Raw genomic sequence first — 18,282 nt, 5'->3', positions numbered from 1 at the left:
GACGAGAACGAATTTTACAGCCGGCAATTGCGAGACCTGTTTGCATACGCGCAGGAAATACAGCAGCTTTTTTCCTTACAATAACTTGTATAACGTCCACGTGTTCAGCTATAAATGATTTCGGGTTCTCGTCAAGTACTTGTTCGAAATGGATTTGAATAATATCAGTTTGGTAGCGTACCGATGAATAATCAATCGCTATCGATGTATACTAACTGATAGATTACGAGGCTCCATACAGGCGCTTTATATTTACTCATCGCATTATTCAGAAGCTCTGACGCATAAACTCGAATACCACCTTCACAGTAGTTTCCTACAATTACTTCTTTTCGATAAAAGAAAGTGGCCTTATACTTTTTTAACGAATATATCCGAACATCGTTTTTAAAATCAGCAATGCATCAAACGCGATCGCATTATATTTGCATCTCGATAAGTAGCACAAATACGGTATTAAAAAAAAGCATCGCGGAATATTAAAAGATGTTTGTCTTGTATCGCGTTAATCCAGGTGAACATACAGAATTTCTGCTGCACGTGGACACTCGGAGCGGAAAAATTCGCTTATCGAAACATTTTTACACGCATCTCTCTTTTTCCCGAAAGCTCTTCTCTCGCGCGCGTGCAAGGTCTCGTCGTGCGGAAAAAACATTAAAAAAAAAAACTTGGTCGGTCACGATTCGACACTAAAATACACAAAGTCCTTCTGAAGAAGCTCCACGCAAAAGTCGCGGCACAAAGTAGGAAAAAAGACCGGCTTATCGCTTCCTATCACTCGCGCGCGCACACGTCGTCCATACGCGTATAATTTTCGACTTACAGTCAGTGCGCGATTATTAGCGCCGGCGTGTGCAGGCGAGGGAGAGTAAAAATTGTCTTTTATGCGCCACGGCGTTTGGACAGGTAAACGAAGAACATGCGTAGACAGAGAGAAAGGCGAGAAAAACTACTCGTGCTGGGTATGAATTTTTGGCAATATATGGTGAGTGCATTTGAACGATGTTACGAAATATTCGTTGAAACGTGGCCTTATACAATTTTACTAGTATTTTTTACAGCTGTATATATAGAGAAAGGAAAAATCTGATTGAGTACTTTTTATCAAATGCGTTTTGAAAGAATATCAATCAAGACCTATAGTTACTTACATTATACTCGAATTAGAAGAAACGCAATGCAAGTGAATATTTTCAGAATCTATTTTTTACCGAGTTCTTCTTCTATAAAAAAAAAAAAAAATGTTCGATCCAAATTTACAGCTTTACATGATACAACTACATGGTACCTGGAATACCGTCTCGACTATCATTTTACGTAACGCAAAGCAAACGAGAGATAGGTATACGCTTCCTCGTTTCTAAGCAGTTTTCTGAGTTTCGAAATTTCTAAATTGTGTTGATTCTGGGAGTTTAATTTTATGCGGGCAAACAAAGCATCATCATCACACTTTTCGGTGAGCGCGCGCTCGCTTATCGCTCCTCGTGTTTTCTTTCGCTGCGGCCGATTTGTGTGCGCTCTAATTTTCGGTTACATAATTTTTTATTTTCAGCTAGTTTTTCCTATGCATATAATGGTGCCTAATTGAATGCAATTGTGAGACAACGGAACGAGGACAGTTTAACGTGTTACGACCGTCTAATTGTGCGTTGCCATGTAAATGAATTTCTCTACTTTTTGAATTTCGCTTGGAATATCGTTTCGATATTCAAGTATTTTTATTGATGAATAAATTAAATCGATAAAAATGCTATTATAGTCAGACTTTTTACGCTTTTCAAAACAGTGATAATATCGCATAATTTACTGCTCAATATCAATTTAAACATTTAATATTTTTTAAACGTTTCAGATTATCCAAAGTAATTTTTTACATGAAGAAGAGATAGTCCAGTTCAACAAGTCATTTTTTCCTATTCACAGTGTCAAAAATGTCAACCTCAGCAATAGGCTTCACCTGGTCCATCGATCCCAACGATCAATAAACTGTGTTATTAAACAAGTTTGTTCGTTCGGCTCGAGTTATTAGGTGAGCCTTGTCAACAATTCGCCGCGTCAGCGCAGCAATCAGTTATATAGTTTGTAAATTAATGCTATAGTTTAACAAGGTAAAATCAAAGTAAAACACTTTGCCCAAGCGTAGTTTCAGGTGCGTATCTGAGTATAACGAGTTGCTCCTCATTTCTGCAATAATTCGCGATAAGCCGCAGCCAGGTCTCGAAGCTCCTGTTCGTTCGGTGTGAACGTCGATTCCGTTCGTAGTATGGCTTTCGACTTCTCTAAATCCTGAATTATAACATTTCTAATTATTTAGTTGTTTCGCATATAAATTTTAGATAATTATTGTTTCGTGCATATCTTTAGTTCCTCATACTATGTACAGACATTGAGAAACGTTTTATTTGATCAGATGGTACAATGTTTTTGAATTTTCTCTGAAAGACCGGTAGTAAAATATTGTGACATAGATCGTCCTTTATCAGTGCTTGCACGAACAATAGGTATTTTATATAATAGTTTTATCGTGAATTGGCAATATAACTGCTGTTAATGTACCTTTAGTAACTGTTGGTTTCGAATGTGTGATACTTGTCGTTGATAGCGCAAATTCGATAGCGGTGAAGTGCATTTATTCTTTGTATCTTTTGATACCAGTTCTCGATGTAATTCTTCGCTGAAAAATGTATGATCAAGTTTTTTTTTATTCAACAAAAAACAAAATAAATATTATTACCGTTTGAATTATTTGAAAATGTTGTTGCTTCTATACTCATGTCATACCATTCTTGAATCCTTTTCTCCAATTTTTTTTCCTGCTCCGAGAACTTATTCAAAACCTCTCGGAATTCATTGTTTTGCTGCTGTGGCTGATACATTTTAATCGATTTTTCTATAATTGTTGTTTTTATTATCGGTCGCGTCGACGCGTTAATACAGAAAACACGTGTCTCAAAACGTGCACGCGAACATTTACGGTGCAGTTTACAAAGACATTGCTTTTGTGAGTGTACGTGTAACGTTGGCAACCGCGAGGATCGATCATGATACGAGAAAGGAACCGTAAATTCTGTTACTTGTGATTTTCATTTTTCAATAATTTTGTATACTTTAAAATTTTGTTATTTAAATTATTAGATTAAAGTAATTTATTGTTGTAGTGGTAATAGAAGTCGTATCAATTTAAAATTTTAATCGTGACAAAATTTTTAGTAACAAAAAATTATATAATTTTTATTTTATAATTATAATTTCATTAAAATACTTTCCAATAAAATTTTAATTACCGTTTATACATGGCTTATATAAATACGAAGTTTTTGTATATATTCACATGTTTACTTCTGTGTGGACAAAAATAAAATGCTATTTGCACATTCACTGGCTAATCAACTGATCAGCCTAGTTATTCCTCTATTGTCTGCGATTTCGGCTGTAAAATATTGTATTCATTCAATCATGACGTACGTATGAATCAACGTGTGCAATTTTAGTATAAAATTTATTTACCATAATGTAAATGTGACTGGGTATTGACCTTTCTATAACTTCTTTGAGCCTTGTCTTATTTAGTTTATATTCCTCGTCTGTAACAGAAATTGATTCATTCATAAACATTATATTTATCACTAGATATAAGCACGATTATTACCTTCAGGAACTGTCAACGATAGTGATGGAAGAGCTACAAAACCAGCGACTAACGGTCGAAGAATCCATTCGACTTTTTTTTCGCTTTCTGGAAGAATGCAGATGTCCATCTAAAAAGTTCAAAATTTATTAAATTAAAAATCTTAACGCCATTAATACCTATTTAATTTTAATAATTTATCAAAGTAATTACCTGCTTGTGACCAGCAAACATAAAGGCATCGCTGGACTCCATACTTAGCCGTAACGTAATTAAGTAATCGGAATGATTTTTTATAAAGTATGAAACACATAACGGTGTGCGAACCCAACCATGAGGAGGTAGTTTACTTTCCAGGCCTATAACCGCATCCTCTACCCACAACGGCGTTAGCGTGACACTACTACTCGTTACCACAGCATCTTCGTCATTTGCCCTGTGTCAATAAAAAGAAATTTGATACGCACATAATTCAACGTTAATAAAAAAAGTAGTTGATTTAACTTACCTTTTCCATTTTAAAGAATAAATTCCTGTACTAGTAGGTTGCTCACTACCAATTTTCGGAACTATGCAGTAAACATCCGTACCAGTTTCGCCTTCTCGTAATATAGCTTTCCTCAAAATACTTTCCTGGGTTGATTCCGTTTCTTTGGATATTGAATTACCCTTTGAGAATCAAATATATACGTTTTACAAAATTATACTGCCGGTGAGGTAAAATGAATTCTTATTATAAGTCTGACTGTATATTTACCAGTTCTATAGAAGTATCCTCTATTTCTATAGGCCAGGGTGAAGTGCACGTAATGTGAGGCATTATAAACAGAGGCTCATTTATGAATCCTTTCGTGAGAGGTTCGTATAACATTGTATAAAACTGGGTGGACACATCGAAAGGTTTAACAACAGCAAATGAGTAATTCGTTTCTTTAGAATCTTTTTTCTGTCCAGACCTCAAATACTCAATCTACATGATCAAACAACGAATTCTAGCATTATTGCTATTTTATAATATTCATCTTGTTTGAGATTGACGCAATCGTTACCTTAATAGCAAAGTTTCTATCGCCAACATTGTGGGATCTAACGTATACGATTCGCTGAACGGAGGTGTTGGCACTGATATTATCAATTTCAACCGTTACGGAAGAATTTTTTTCACTCATGTTCAAACTTAACTCAGCTAGAACAAAATAGATAACGTTTTGCTATTTTATTAGAACCATCAATCTATACAGTAAGAAAGGCTTACTTACTTAATTGTTCGCTGTTATTATCTTGCAACAAGTTCATAAAAATATTTACATTATTGATATCTTCATCAGTTTTCACTGATATTTTTACAGGAAACCATTCGCCCAAAAGAGCTGGATGTTTGGATTCCATAGTTATTGCTACGTTATATTCTTCTTGTTGAATCTTTGTAGTAACCACCGGCCGTATCGTATCAAATACTCCTCCTCTACCCGGATTATAAAGAAAATTAATGATTAATTTAGATATTCAAAAGTTTCAAGAGATCTTGTGAAAATAAACCAAAAAAAATACCGCACCGAAGTTGCTGAATCTCAGGATACATGCGGTCAAGATGATTCGTTTCTCTACCAGAAGCCGAAAACCGTAAAATGACGCAACATCTTTTGTCATTTCCAAGATACAGGGATATCGTGCTAATTTGAATTTCGGAAGAATCATTCTGTTGTGGAGTTTTGAATTGACAAATAAATTTCTTCGATTCTTTGGCACTAAATACAACGTTATTCTGCCCAGCAGCGTCGGAAACTGGAAATTCCGAGTTATATCCCGGACTAGTGACAGTTACTGATACTTTTGAAAATTCTACGAAACTATGATACAGGTTCCTGAAAAATTGGATAAATTATGATTAATAATACAAAAGATTTTGAAGCAATATCACGTTCCAATTACTTACCTGATAAAAACTTCTATTGTAACTGTAGAATTAATCGTATATTTAGGTTGTGTAAATCGCGCCTTTACATCAATGAAAGACGTCATATTGTCATCATCTATTGTAAAAATGAAGGGCTCGTTTCGATTCACCATTGTCGTCCATTTATCTACAGCAGAACCCTTTAAATCATCAGCTAAATCTGGTTCAGGGTTTGGCGGCTTACTCTATAAAAAAATTGATATACGTATTATTAAGTTAATAAAACGCAAGTGAAATTTGTCTGATGTTTAAATAATTTTCTGACCTGCAGTATATTCATAATATTTTCAAAAATGTTTGTTTTACGTTCTGTAGAAAACATCGTTGAAGGCCCTAACGCTTCTAAAGCTAACGTAAGGTAATCTTGAATACTTGCTGATAAGTATGCAGCCTTGAGTGCACTTTTTAGTATATCTGTGAGTAAGACAGGCCATCTTTCACTTCGGTATTCCCACAGCATATGCATGAGCAACCTTCAAATATAATATTATTTATAATATTTGCGTAAATCAACTGTTAAGTATAAATATTGCACTCACGTCAATACTTTTCCGTAATCTTTACAATTAAAATATTCTTCAGCCATCTGTTCAACTGTAAAATCGTGAAAATTATTATAAATAATTTTCGGTCAAACACAAATAAAATACCGGAAAACCATTGCTCACCTAACAGCCGACGCATTCGAGGACATCTGTATATTTTAAATTGTGAAATGGCATTCCCTAATAAACCTATTATAATCATCTATAAAAAAATAAGTGTTTAAAATTTATACAACAATACATTTTCAAGCTAAATCCAAGAACCTTACTGAATGATTAACAGTATTCTTTTCTTTATACTGCAGAGCTTGGATCGCAGCAGTCTCTCGCGTCATATCGGCCGGCTCTGCATTGAGTTTACCCGGCCTCCAAGGTCTCTGCCCGTAAAACTCCAACTTTTCCTCCCCGGCCAGCGGGTCCGGATCTGGATATGTATCGACATTCTAAAAAAATCAATGAAAGTAGCAATTTAAATTTTTTTACAGTTCTTTCACCTCAAATTCCAACGTGAACGTACTTGACAAAGCTCCTTGCATGAAATATGCCTCTGAGACGCGTGAGAAGCTGCTAATTGAAAATAATATCCAGGGTGCTGCGTCTGCACGGCAGGCAACCCTTGCCTGATTGCTTCGTCGAAAAGCTCGGCGAAGGTTGAGTATTGATTAGACATCCAAGCGTGATGCTCAAACATAAGCTCCTTTGGTCCAGTCCTCGTTTTAAATCTCTCGGTATGATTTCGGAAATGAACTATCGCGTCCTTGGGAAGCTTGAGACTGAACATAAGTCTGCAGAGCTTGTAGTTTATGAAGGATGCTACGGTTTTTATCTCTAGAGAATTTGTGTCTACCATTCGAATATCCAGTAGATTATTGTATGCTTGCTGATAATGCCTGAAAACGTATGAATTGTGCTATTCAATTTTTTACTTCAAGAAACAGTTCAACTAATTGAAGAGTTGACTTACTTATAAGCTGTATTTTGATCTTGCTTTAACTCATTTAGAAAAGCCATTTTGAATTGGTGTCTTACAAATAAGTATTGATGGGCAGTTTTGTTTAATTGTTCTCTATGACTCTTTACTATTCGATATTCTTGATGATAAAAACTTTGGGCTAAGTCGTATAAAACATGCTCTAATCTAAAATAATAAATACAAATATTTTATTTACTGACTCATAAATCTACTGCTGCTATAATAAAAATTATCTACCTAAATGTGTAGCCTAATAAATGATCTGCATAAGGTAAAAAATAAAGAGTTTTTGCTGGTAACTCGCATGCAGCACAAAGTGCAGTTGCTCGCTCTGTAGCTACCATATCTTCAGTACCAGGAGGTGGAGGGGCTTCCTTTTGTATCAATACTACGGCTATTTTTGTATTCCTCCCTTCTAAGGCAGCTCTGAGAAAAAAAAATATTATTGTTTCGCATTTTGAGCATACTTGTATGTAAAGTAGAATTTCATTGCTTCAAGTATCACCTCAGTGATTGCACTCTTGAAGCACATTCCATTTTCTTTTCGTTCCATTGCGTATCATGCCAATCGAGATCATAAAAAACAACCATCACAGCTGGTATTTCGTGCAAATACTTATTCATCCAATTACGTTTCAGTATTCCCTTGGGTATATACCATTCGTATGAGTTGCGCTATAACGTAATTCCAGTATTACAATTCTATGGGACAATAATAATACTGAAGCAAATAAAATGGCACAAGCAAAAGATACCAACTTTTGGTTTTACAGTTGGAAATTCATGAGTGCTGCTGATCAATTTAAATTGTACAGCTGCACCATCAGGTCGACGATTGTTGTTAAAAGCATCCCAAATGGAATGATGGATCGAATTACTGATATCTAAACCAACCAGGCCTATAAGAGCCAATGGCCTGGTTGTCAATTCTGCTGGTAAATCCGACATTCTGCAGGATTTCTAGTAATGACAGAGAGCAATAAAAAAAATCAAACACTTTAAGCAAATTCTTCTTTTAAAATTTCCATGAGTATATACCTGTATTGACAACTTACTATGTGTGTGTGAATAAGCGTAGCTAGTAAAATTTACAACAAGTACGAAAATCTCATTTTCTCCCGTAGTTTTAATGAACCTATTCAGTTTTATCTGCTTTCAACTATTAACAACAATCATGATGATGTTTATCGATGACAGCTGAGAGAATTAAGGTTATGTTTTTTACGTCAAGCAATTACGAACTCGCCTTTATCATTCGACGGAAGTCGATATGCTGCAGAAGCGCGATGCGCATATGACTAGGCGCAAATTTCAAAACGCCAGTGCGCGGAATCGCTTCAATTGAAAAAATATAAAACCGTACATAGAACATAAGATTATCACTCTTATCGCAGAAGGCTATAAAACGATAGAGCAGTCATTGTACAAAGAAGTCAATAAATATAAACGAAGACCTAAGTGAGGGCGGAGCCGATGGCGCGACGGCGCGATATAAGTAGGGTCAACACTCAACAGGCTTAGGTACAGCTGGAGCCTCTTTTCGGTATTCCGATCGTTTTTCTCCATTTTCCACCATTACATTGGCTCCATCCTAGTGGGAAAAAAAATGTAAAAAATCTAATGAAAATGTAAGAAACTGTACCTTTTTGTTGGATTTCGGACCTTTTTTCTCATACGTTTTTGTACACTTTCTTACATTTTCAGATTTGTTAATTTTTTTTTACATTTTATTACATATCTTATTTTACCGCCTAATATAGTCAATATATATTTTTTATTATTAGTTTTATAATAAAATGTAACAATGCATAATAAATTGTAAGAAAAAGTAAAAGGATATAAGCAGAAGTAAGAAAATAAAAAAAGTCGCCACTTTCTTATATAATATTACGATTACAGACAATTTTTTACATTTCGTTATACATTTTTACGTATTGTTAGATTTGTCGTTTCAAAGAAGAGACCCCCATGAAATCCTGGATCAATGGATTTGTAATAAATTGTAATAAAACGTAACAAAATATAATGCAATAAAACGTAAGAAAGGTCCGAAATCCTACAAAAACGCACAAAATGGTACGATTTGTTACATTTTCTTATATTTTATTAGACTTTATTACATTTTTTATTTCCACTAGGGCACCATTACATTGACTCCACCATTGGGCCCTCCTTCGGTCAGCTCCACACCCCTACTGTTATATCCCATGTCCGTTCTATTTCATTTCAAAATTTTGTCAACAAAAAGGCAGCTGAAAATAGTGAAAATAAATCGAAAAGAACTCTTCATGGCCATTTCAAGCAAATTAAGCAAATAAATTACTGTGCGCACCTCATTTGTCTCTAAACGTAGCCTGCAAATGTGGCTTCACCCCCGCACCACCTTCGAATCTTTTAATCTCTTATCATCTTGTGAAAAATCGTTAAATCTATCAACAAGGCTAATACATTTAGTACAGCAATTGATTTTTTTTTTCGCATTTTTGTTGACAAAATTTTGAAATGAAATAGTACGAACATGAACTGCAACAATAGATTGGAAACAACCTTTCTGTTCTGGTGCAGAACAAGAACACACGGCACAACGCAACGGAACTCAAGGGAACAAAGGAACGGAACGCATTGTATAGATAGGCTCCATCAGAAGGGAAAGGATCCCATTATTAGTCTAGCACAAGACGCGTCGCGCATAAGTGCATCAGATTATTTGTTCCAAGTGCTGCTTCTACTGCCGAAATCGGCTCAGGCTATACTTAATTATTTTTCTGGAGTGAACGTCTACCAAGTTCTCCTTTTTCACATCACTCTCTACGTATATCTCCAGATAGAAGTTGTGTGCAGATTCTCCTCGAGTTAAAATCTCGCGCGCACCTCGCACGCTATAAATATATATAGGTATATATCGCATGTTTCCATTTCGGAGTTCGGAGCACATGACGGCCGGCGGGTGTTTTTTGTATACAAACTACAAATTGAATGCACTCGGGTATGAAGGATAAGCAGCAGAAGACAAAGGTGCGCCAGAATGTGCATTTTCTGCTGTAAACATGCATCAGTGCGCAGTCGTTTATATTTAAGGTGAAATCAAATCCGATTCTGACGATCTCTTTCGGAGTGATTGACCGAATAGGTTTATACTCCAACAAGAACTGCAGTAAGGTTACATTGTGTAAATTTGTTTTTTCATTGTAAACAATATAAAACGTATCGCAAAGCTGTTAATAGACAGATAGACAAAAATGTCTAGTTTAGCAAAACTTGAAGAGTTAAAGATGGACATCAGATCTTTGCTGGTGTCGAGAAATAGCGAAGACATAACCTTGCCATTATTAAATAGGCTATACAAGGATATTACAGACAAAGATATTCCTTATACTGATTTTCATTACACAAGTCTCAAGCTGTTCTTAGCTAGTATGCCTGAAATACTTCATCTTGAAAATAACAAAAAAAATGAATTATGTGCTTATCACGTTGAATCTGAAAAATCAAAGCATATAAGCATTTTAGTCTCCAAAGAAAAAAAGGACACTGACAAAGAGAAAAAAGATCGAAGGAGAAAGAGAAATCTGATTGATCCTAGAATGCTTAATGAAATTTTATCAGAACTATGTGACAATTCAACAGCACAACATGGTGTGAATAAAAAAGTAAAAAAAGCTGATGTTTTGTCTAACATACAAAGTAAAATTGGAGAGTATGCATTCTACGATGCACAGGATCTTAATAATCAGCTGAATGAATTGACACACATTTTATACTACACCGATGAATTTATCTATTTCAAGCATGGGGCTTCTTTAGTTAAAAAAAGGACAAATAATAAAATGATAGATGCACATTCCAGAAATGATATGGACAAAAAAACTGAAGGTTTTGTACAAAATAGTTCTGTTGGTGACTTGATTAGACCAAGTACAAGAGAGAGATTACAAAAATTAATAGAAAAGCATCCTAATGGAATTTGGTGTAACCAACTTCCAAAATTATATCAACGTGAATTCAAGCTTGATTTAGAATATACTGATTTGGGATTTAGCTGTGTAATAGATTTTGTTTGTGCATTACCAGATATTTTACAAATTGTAACAGCTCCCAATTCTAAACATTACGTCTTAGATGCAAGAACTCCAGTAGATAATTATGAATATCAATCATCCAATTTAATTTATGAAAATAAGGTTCTAGAAGAATCAGACAATGCTGCAGCATTACCCGCAAACTTGGTAACATTTTTTTCATTTGATTAATTCTTTGTATAATTATTACTCACAACTAACTATTGCTTCAAAATTTTTAGCAGTCTACCAGTGTCATCGAATCACTGAAGCCTGATGATGTTATGTATGATGAAACCATTGATCATATAAACATCCCATCTGTGAAGGATTTAGACGTAATTATTTCTGAAGTATATCATCCGTCATTTTTCTGGGTCCATTTTATGGATAATAAAAAAGTCGTTGATAGTTTAATGCAATATTTGCAGTAAGTATATCTTTTAAAATTCATTGAATAATTGTATACTGTACCTATATATTTTTATAATTTAATCAACTTTATTATTGCAGAGAATTTTATAGAAGTCACGATTTATGCCGCTATAAAATGCCATCAATATTAGTAAAACCCAAAGTACACGTGGCTTGTTTATTTGATAACATGTGGCATAGAGGTGTCATTAAAAAGATGACTCCAGAAGGACCAATGGTAAGAATTATTTAAATATAAATATGGAACAGTTATAATAATAATATACAATAATACATGTTTATAATTCATGATACTCTTTTAGGTACATTTTTATGATTATGGAACTAATGAAATTTACAGTTCAGAAGATTTGTATTTTCTATCCAAAAAGTTTTCTGCAATACCTAAACAGGCAATACGGTGTACTTTGCTCAATGTGAAACCAGTAGGAGCTAACAAATGGTCTTTGGATATCAGTTCCAAGTTTACACAAAGAGTCTTTAACAAACCATTTGTGGCTCATATATCAAGCATTGATCACGAGGTATATTTTATTACTTTTTCATTTTTAAACAATGACTAATGATTTTTTGATTTTAGGAAAATTCTATGGTTGTTGACTTGGTTGATACAAGCCATCATTCAATTGACATCTATATTAGTAGATGGATGGTAAAAAATAAATTTGCTGAATGGATTACACCAGTTACGAAAACTATATCTGCTCTGAACAATTGCAATCAGTACATGCAAAAGCTGAGTCTTGGATCATCTTTAGATGATACTAACAGTAAAGAAGATACAGATATAAAACATAACATTAGTATCGAAAGTGACACAACTTCTGAAAACAGTTCAACAACTGACTTAAGTTTTCTGTCCATCAAATCATCTAAAAAATTAGAAATATTGAGAAAATATAAAATGAAGTTTTTGAATAACTCAGCAGGACTTTCTTCACCATGTTATAGTTCCGATGGTGATTCAAGTAATGAAAAAGAATCTAGTTTTAAGGGTCCTACAAGATACAATTATTGATGAATTGAAAATTATAAAATGTTTTTTTTCTTCTCTGAGATAATACTTCCAAAGAGTAGACTACAAGCTGTTTCATGGAAGAATGGTGTCGTATTACTAGTTGATACAGATTCAAAATGAAGCTGCTGTTAAAAATAAAAAGATAGTTTATTAGAAAAGATATTAAGAACAATTGTTTCATTATAAAACAGTTGTCTTTATAAATGAACTGCTGTTTTTTCGGCGATGCCAATATAGGCACGTGTAAATCATTTATATTTTTTATACATATTTTTACTATAAGTATTTAGAATGTTCTGAGACGCAGAACTTTCTATATTATTGTGCAATCAGATAAATTATTTATGTATGATATATTTTTCATATACAAAGACGATAAAATTAAAGATGATGAGAAGATGATTTATTGTATGGCTATGAAATGTTATTTTACAATATTATAGCAATATCGATTGTTATTGCGTAAATAATTATTTATACTGTGAATGCTCTAACTTGTAATAAATTTATACTTTTATTAAAAATATGACTATGTTAAACCTTCTTTAGCCAACCTTATGCACTTCTTTTAAATAAATAAATATAGAGTAGTAACGAGAAATACTGAAACTGATGCAAGTCCACATTAAACACTATATAACAAAATACTAAATATTTTTACTTGCCAACTCATTGGTCATAGACTACTTTTAAATTTGAATTTTTTTAAATATATAGTAGAAATTGCACAAAATAATTGATAAGCATAATTATCAAAGGTACTGCTTTTTAAAACAACAATTTCAGTAACCCAATAACGGACAAGCTTAACGTCCGAATTAAGTGAAGAATTTGTTCACATCACTACTTGATGATACATTTTTTCAATTTACCTGTATTATATATGTATCACTTGTTCTGAAGAAGAAGATGTACTTTTACTTTTATCAAAAGTACTTTTATTGCTTGCTACCGAAGTTAATGTCTCAGAGAGCCCGGTAATGTTTTCCAGTATATCTAAAAAAAGTGATTTACTATTTATTTGTTTTTCAATTCCATCAAAGAATTTAGTCCAATCGTACTTACTTGTTAAGTCCAAACTTTCACTTGTGAGATCTATTTCAGTTTCATCTAGAAAGCTGTCTCTGCTAAATAAATGTTGTCTAACACTTGAAAGATTCCGCATTTTTAACATATTTTGTATAGGTTTTTCTGACTTGCAAGTTTGTGGAGTTTTGTACATCACTGACCATTCTGCACGCATCATCCGACCTTTCTCAATATATGGAATTAAAATGGATACATCTGACTCATTTCGAAGAACAGTGTTTGCAGGCTGGATCGAAAGTGGTTTTTTACAGCTTTTTACTGAAAAAAAATATACATATATTTTTTTATAAAGTTTTAAATTTTTTCAACTGATGAAAGCGGATGTTGATACCTGAATAAGGTGTTCGAATGTAGTTTGATGATTTTTTATCGATTGAAAGTTCCTGAAAACTTGACTGAGAACTGAGACCAACTGCACCTAAAAACGTGCAATTGCATTTATAATTTGAATAAGCTTACATTGATTTAGGTAAATATTTAGTTATTAAATTTACTTGTACAAATTAAACTCTTCTTAGCTTTTGATTTACTATCATGCGCAGTATTTACAGTACTCATAGTAACAGAATTATTCACAATATTAGAAAGCACAGGAAGCAGTCTCTTAATCACTTTTAGCATTATTTCACATCGGTGGATAACTCTAAGTTGTTCAGGGGCTGTAGCTTTATTTATGAGAAACTTTTTAGAAGCTGCATCAGCTTCATAAATTCCTGTAATATAATTTAAAATGACCATTGAATTATTGACATCAACAGCATTTACGAGTAAATAAACAACAATGATTTACCAGCTTTAAATTCGCGAATCGTCATAATTGCTTGTTTGTCAATATTTTCCTGTCCAACATCTTCGAGAGTAGCATTGATTTGCTTTGATAATGATAAAGCTCTCTGAACTACATGTTGTACTTGCAATTGCGTTATATCTTGTCTATTATCCAAACTGTTTGACATTTCATTGATCTGCTCTTGCACATTATCCAAAACAATCTAATTAAAATGAAAGTGCTGCATCAATTTTGGTTACAAGTTTTAATTTTTCAAATTTAAATTTCTTTTACCTGACAGTAGGCAGCTGGGTCAATGATTAGATTAACAGTATGATGAAATCTGTTCATTTCAAACTGCCATTGTTCTGTGAGAAGTTTTACAGAGGCACGCATTTCTTTATTGTTAGGATGCAAATAAAAAGCAGAAATAGCTGGAACCAATTCCATTTCAAGCGATTCAAAACTTGCCAGACAATTCTTAATTCTTGCAGCCCCTGAAAATGTTTAACGTAATTTAATGGAAAATGAAATAATTTTCATGCAATTACAAAAAAATCTTCTTACTGTTTTTGTCTCTGCAGCATGCAATAGCAAATTTCCCTATTAGTACAGCCTTATCCGATAGTTGATCAAATTCTTCAATAGCAGAATCAAGATCGTTAGTCGTCCGTTCGCTCACATGCAAAGAGGTGCCGCAAATTTTAATCAATCTCTTTAGAGCGCCAAAAGGATCACTAAAGACTTCCATCACTAGTGTGAGAACTGAAATATTAATCTTTCGCTCCAAACGATACAATGAATCTGTCAAAGTATTCATAAACAAATTGTTCATGGTAGGATCGGGAGGATCTGACTGTAGCTGTTTCTTTAAATTTTCATATTCTGTTAAGATAGTTTGACAAGATCCACTGATAGCTTTAAAACTATATGGTTGACAAACTTGTGCTATCGACATTGCATGAGCAAATACATCTTCAATACCAAACCATAAATCAGCACAATCATTAACTTGTTCTGACTGTGCTTTGCTGGAGAGGTCTGATATAATATCTAAAACTAAATCAATTCTGTAAAATAAGAGATTGAATCATTTTAGTGGTTCTACAAGAGTAAACTCATAGATTAAAAAATAACATCAAACTACCTATAAACAAAATTATTTTCCAGTTCAAAATGCTCATCTTCTTCAGAAGGATTTGGAGCATTCAAGATGCCTATAATAGACTCAAAACATAGGCACAATCTTTCACATATATACTTTTTACAGGTCTGGAACAGATTAAATTATGAAAAATGAAACACTCTTTAATATTCATGAAAATTTACATTATTGGCATTTAACTTACATAAATTGGGACATTCAATTGATGTTGCTCTTTTATAACAAGCACCAACATACCAAACGATGTGCACAACTGACAACAAAATAGAGCTAACTTATCTGCTAAAAGATTTGATGCCAAATTTCTTTTGTAAATTTGTAAAGGTTTGAAAATTTCTGCTATAGATGCTCCGAGTTCCTGTTAACCATAGAAATATCTTAGAATTATAATACTTAGGTAAGATGTATATCAATCAAGATGAGCTTTACCTTTATATTTTGCAAATCTTCTATTTCACAAGCAGAACCCATTTCTTTGATATAGAGTAAACAATCTTGAAGGCTTTGTTTGATAGAAAAAGTTTCTGACTTTTCTAAATTTTCCAATAAACTTAGAAACTTCTCGGTTAGTGAGCCAAATATTTGTTCATCTATTTGACCCTCCAATTGATTGTCCTGTTTAAGCATAAATGTAGCATTAGCTTAAAAAATATTTGCATCATATTGTTGTGGGTATTAAAATAATTCACCTTTTTCTTGAAGTCCATTATGCAAAATTCCTCGATTATGGCTGTTATCTTCTTTTTCATTTCTCGATAACTGTCAACATTGTCATTCGATGCAGCGTCCAACTTTTGGGCCAGTGCATTAAGTTGGTCACAAATCAATTTTTTCAAGCACACCTTTTCCACAGATTTGTCTTCATTGTCGTTCAATAATTCTTCCAGTTTTTTTATCTGAAATAAATTATTTTTTCTTTCCTCAGACACGAACATACATACATCGGGAATATTATAAAAGATTAAGATGCATAACGATCATGATCTTACCAGTTCGTCAATAGGGTTGAAGATTCTCAACATTTGTTTAGTTTTGAGCGTCATTTTGTACGAGTATTTGAAGCTTTTTTGCCGTTTGTAACAACTCGTCGACACAGGTGAAAATTAAATGCGACCGTTTGTAAACAGCTACCAGGTTACCAGATGACGTTTGAAATAAGATGAAAGATGACGAGTCTATCTCTTTTTAAGAGATGAAATTAGTCCAGAGTTGAGATGAGATAACCAAACATCGGCACTCGGCAGATTGTTTTTGTACGTTGCGCCGATTCGATATATCTCGATCGAGTGCCATGAAGGTGGCAGCATACGTAGAGGTGCTTCCTAACGGAAAAACGCAGTTGCGAGTTCTTCAACGGGCTTTGCTCTGAGGATAAGTAAACGAAGTACTTAGTTTGTTTAGTTTATGTTTATAGTGCAACGACGAACCGGGAGTCGGGACGGAAAAGAAAAACAAAAGGATTCTTTCCAGCGAGGAGGTAAGGTTTATATGATTTTGTATATTATGAGAGAAGAAACGACGAATATATATAAGACACTATCATCCAGCCCCATTTTTCGCGAGCAATCCAAATATGAGATTTTTCATGTTATTCCTGTAATAGTATAAGAAAACAACTTTTCCCAGAATTGTCGTCTCGAGGACGTGTGCGGACTTGCAATCTACAAAAGGGCTACTGGAGCGGTTAGGATGTCTCTGCAACGGATTTTTCACTGTTGCAACCGCGCGATCAGCAAAACCGTGAGGTGGTTTATCCAACTGCCCGGAAGAACAAAGGTAGGACGATTTTTACAAATCTTTGATGCATATAAGATCCATTTGAGATTGTATTGCCGTTACACGAGTTTGGAACTCTCTCAAAACGTTAGTATTATAGAAAATAAGTTACAGCTCCTAGAGTCACGTCGAATCACGCAATTTTACGTGAATCTTCGTGCCAATAATCATGTCGTTCTATATAGATATATCTAAAACATCTGAACGACTGTCAATAATATAACGGGGTATTACAAGGTTATGGCACAGGAACAAAATAAACAATGAAAAAAGCACGTGGCATTTGTTTTGCATATGTTTTATTTTCATTCTCTTTAAAAAAAAAACACTCTTTAATAAATCATTTGTACAAAACTTCTCTACCGGCGAGGGTGAATATCAGCGCTCTGTCCCTCTTATAATTTGCATCGGCGGAAGTCGAGCTCATCATACAATAAAGGTGCGAGATATTGTCGTCGTATACGAAACCCAAACTCAAATACGCCCCTAATTCTAAGTCGAATTATATACAATAATATAATATTTGTTATATTTACGCTTGTACTCGTCGACTTACAAAAAGAAAGCTGCGTTCCAACCAATCATTTTTCAAAGTATGTATTTTTAAAAACATCGTGAAACATACAAGTCAACTAGGCATATCTTTCGACTAGAAAAGAAGTTCTTCGAAATCTTAGTCGCGCACACACAATAGCCTCCGACTTTCTCTCATCTATATATAATTTAATCGAAAAGTCGTGTCGCGCTCTCCAACCCGCAGCCGACTCATAATAGTCAAAAGGAGGAAGAACAACAGAAAAAAGGAATTAAAGCCATCCGTTCTGTTTATTTTTCATACACCGGCTTCCCGAGAGTCAATAACGGAGAGA

The 18,282-nt window shown here is 33.9% G+C and overlaps 3 protein-coding genes and 1 non-coding gene across 6 annotated transcripts; 2 read left to right on the top strand and 2 right to left on the bottom strand.

Annotated features, from left to right (window-relative positions):
- Positions 1 to 1,765: 1,765 nt before the first annotated feature.
- Positions 1,766 to 8,355, bottom strand: LOC100122503 (trafficking protein particle complex subunit 11). 3 transcript variants are annotated; one of them, XR_004345043.1, is made up of 22 exons: positions 8,159 to 8,354; positions 7,863 to 8,063; positions 7,609 to 7,778; positions 7,341 to 7,529; positions 7,095 to 7,268; positions 6,648 to 7,020; positions 6,400 to 6,573; positions 6,254 to 6,332; positions 6,125 to 6,179; positions 5,851 to 6,058; positions 5,565 to 5,770; positions 5,185 to 5,493; positions 4,888 to 5,093; positions 4,678 to 4,814; positions 4,386 to 4,598; positions 4,137 to 4,297; positions 3,842 to 4,064; positions 3,650 to 3,758; positions 3,508 to 3,584; positions 2,735 to 3,430; positions 2,557 to 2,674; positions 1,766 to 2,286 (listed from the first exon to the last, which is right to left on the bottom strand). XR_004345043.1 is itself a non-coding variant. In XM_001606060.6 (20 exons), exons 2-20 carry the CDS (start codon positions 8,049 to 8,051, stop codon positions 3,404 to 3,406), a joined length of 3,279 nt encoding a protein of 1,092 aa, XP_001606110.2. In that variant the 5' UTR covers positions 8,052 to 8,063; positions 8,159 to 8,355; the 3' UTR covers positions 3,260 to 3,403. The 3 variants fall into 3 exon arrangements, 2 of the variants coding, with proteins under 2 accessions (XP_001606110.2, XP_031788447.1); XM_001606060.6 differs by lacking the exons at positions 1,766 to 2,286; positions 2,557 to 2,674 and having other exon boundaries at positions 3,260 to 3,430; positions 8,159 to 8,355; XM_031932587.2 differs by lacking the exons at positions 1,766 to 2,286; positions 2,557 to 2,674 and having other exon boundaries at positions 3,260 to 3,430; positions 8,142 to 8,336.
- On the top strand, positions 1,940 to 2,041 carry Mir375 (microRNA mir-375). Its single transcript, NR_039043.1, has one exon. It is a non-coding gene; the product is annotated as a microRNA mir-375 (primary transcript).
- Positions 8,356 to 9,693: 1,338 nt separating the features above from the next.
- On the top strand, positions 9,694 to 13,132 carry LOC116417747. Its single transcript, XM_031932588.2, has 5 exons — positions 9,694 to 11,329; positions 11,404 to 11,591; positions 11,675 to 11,813; positions 11,899 to 12,120; positions 12,177 to 13,132. Exons 1-5 carry the CDS (start codon positions 10,343 to 10,345, stop codon positions 12,612 to 12,614), a joined length of 1,974 nt encoding a protein of 657 aa, XP_031788448.1. The 5' UTR covers positions 9,694 to 10,342; the 3' UTR covers positions 12,615 to 13,132.
- LOC100679093 (serendipity locus protein alpha) lies at positions 12,996 to 16,680 on the bottom strand. The gene is made up of 12 exons (XM_008218879.3): positions 16,627 to 16,680; positions 16,327 to 16,533; positions 16,067 to 16,252; positions 15,822 to 15,995; positions 15,620 to 15,744; positions 15,040 to 15,542; positions 14,767 to 14,969; positions 14,494 to 14,695; positions 14,198 to 14,416; positions 14,035 to 14,121; positions 13,680 to 13,961; positions 12,996 to 13,610 (listed from the first exon to the last, which is right to left on the bottom strand). The coding sequence occupies exons 1-12, from the start codon at positions 16,678 to 16,680 to the stop codon at positions 13,492 to 13,494; spliced, it is 2,361 nt and encodes a 786-aa protein (XP_008217101.1). The 3' UTR covers positions 12,996 to 13,491.
- Between the last annotated feature and the right edge of the window lie 1,602 nt (positions 16,681 to 18,282).

This window comes from Nasonia vitripennis, chromosome 5 (assembly GCF_009193385.2).
Source record: "Nasonia vitripennis strain AsymCx chromosome 5, Nvit_psr_1.1, whole genome shotgun sequence".
Lineage (NCBI taxonomy): Eukaryota > Metazoa > Arthropoda > Insecta > Hymenoptera > Pteromalidae > Nasonia > Nasonia vitripennis.
This window is presented reverse-complemented; position numbering and strand designations above follow the sequence as displayed.

Coding starts and splice junctions, on each gene's coding strand:
- LOC100122503 (XM_001606060.6), bottom strand. CDS start 8,051: ATGTCGGATTTACCAGCAGAATTGACAACCAGGCCATTGGCTCTTATA. Junction 4,815..4,887: donor TAATAACAGCGAACAATTAA/GTAAGTAAGCCT, acceptor ATTTTGTTCTAG/CTGAGTTAAGTTTGAACATG. Junction 4,599..4,677: donor ATAGAAACTTTGCTATTAAG/GTAACGATTGCG, acceptor TTGATCATGTAG/ATTGAGTATTTGAGGTCTGG.
- LOC116417747 (XM_031932588.2), top strand. CDS start 10,343: ATGTCTAGTTTAGCAAAACTTGAAGAGTTAAAGATGGACATCAGATCT. Junction 11,330..11,403: donor CAGCATTACCCGCAAACTTG/GTAACATTTTTT, acceptor CAAAATTTTTAG/CAGTCTACCAGTGTCATCGA. Junction 11,814..11,898: donor TGACTCCAGAAGGACCAATG/GTAAGAATTATT, acceptor ATACTCTTTTAG/GTACATTTTTATGATTATGG.
- LOC100679093 (XM_008218879.3), bottom strand. CDS start 16,680: ATGACGCTCAAAACTAAACAAATGTTGAGAATCTTCAACCCTATTGAC. Junction 15,996..16,066: donor AAGATTTGCAAAATATAAAG/GTAAAGCTCATC, acceptor TATGGTTAACAG/GAACTCGGAGCATCTATAGC. Junction 14,970..15,039: donor ATGCTGCAGAGACAAAAACA/GTAAGAAGATTT, acceptor AAACATTTTCAG/GGGCTGCAAGAATTAAGAAT.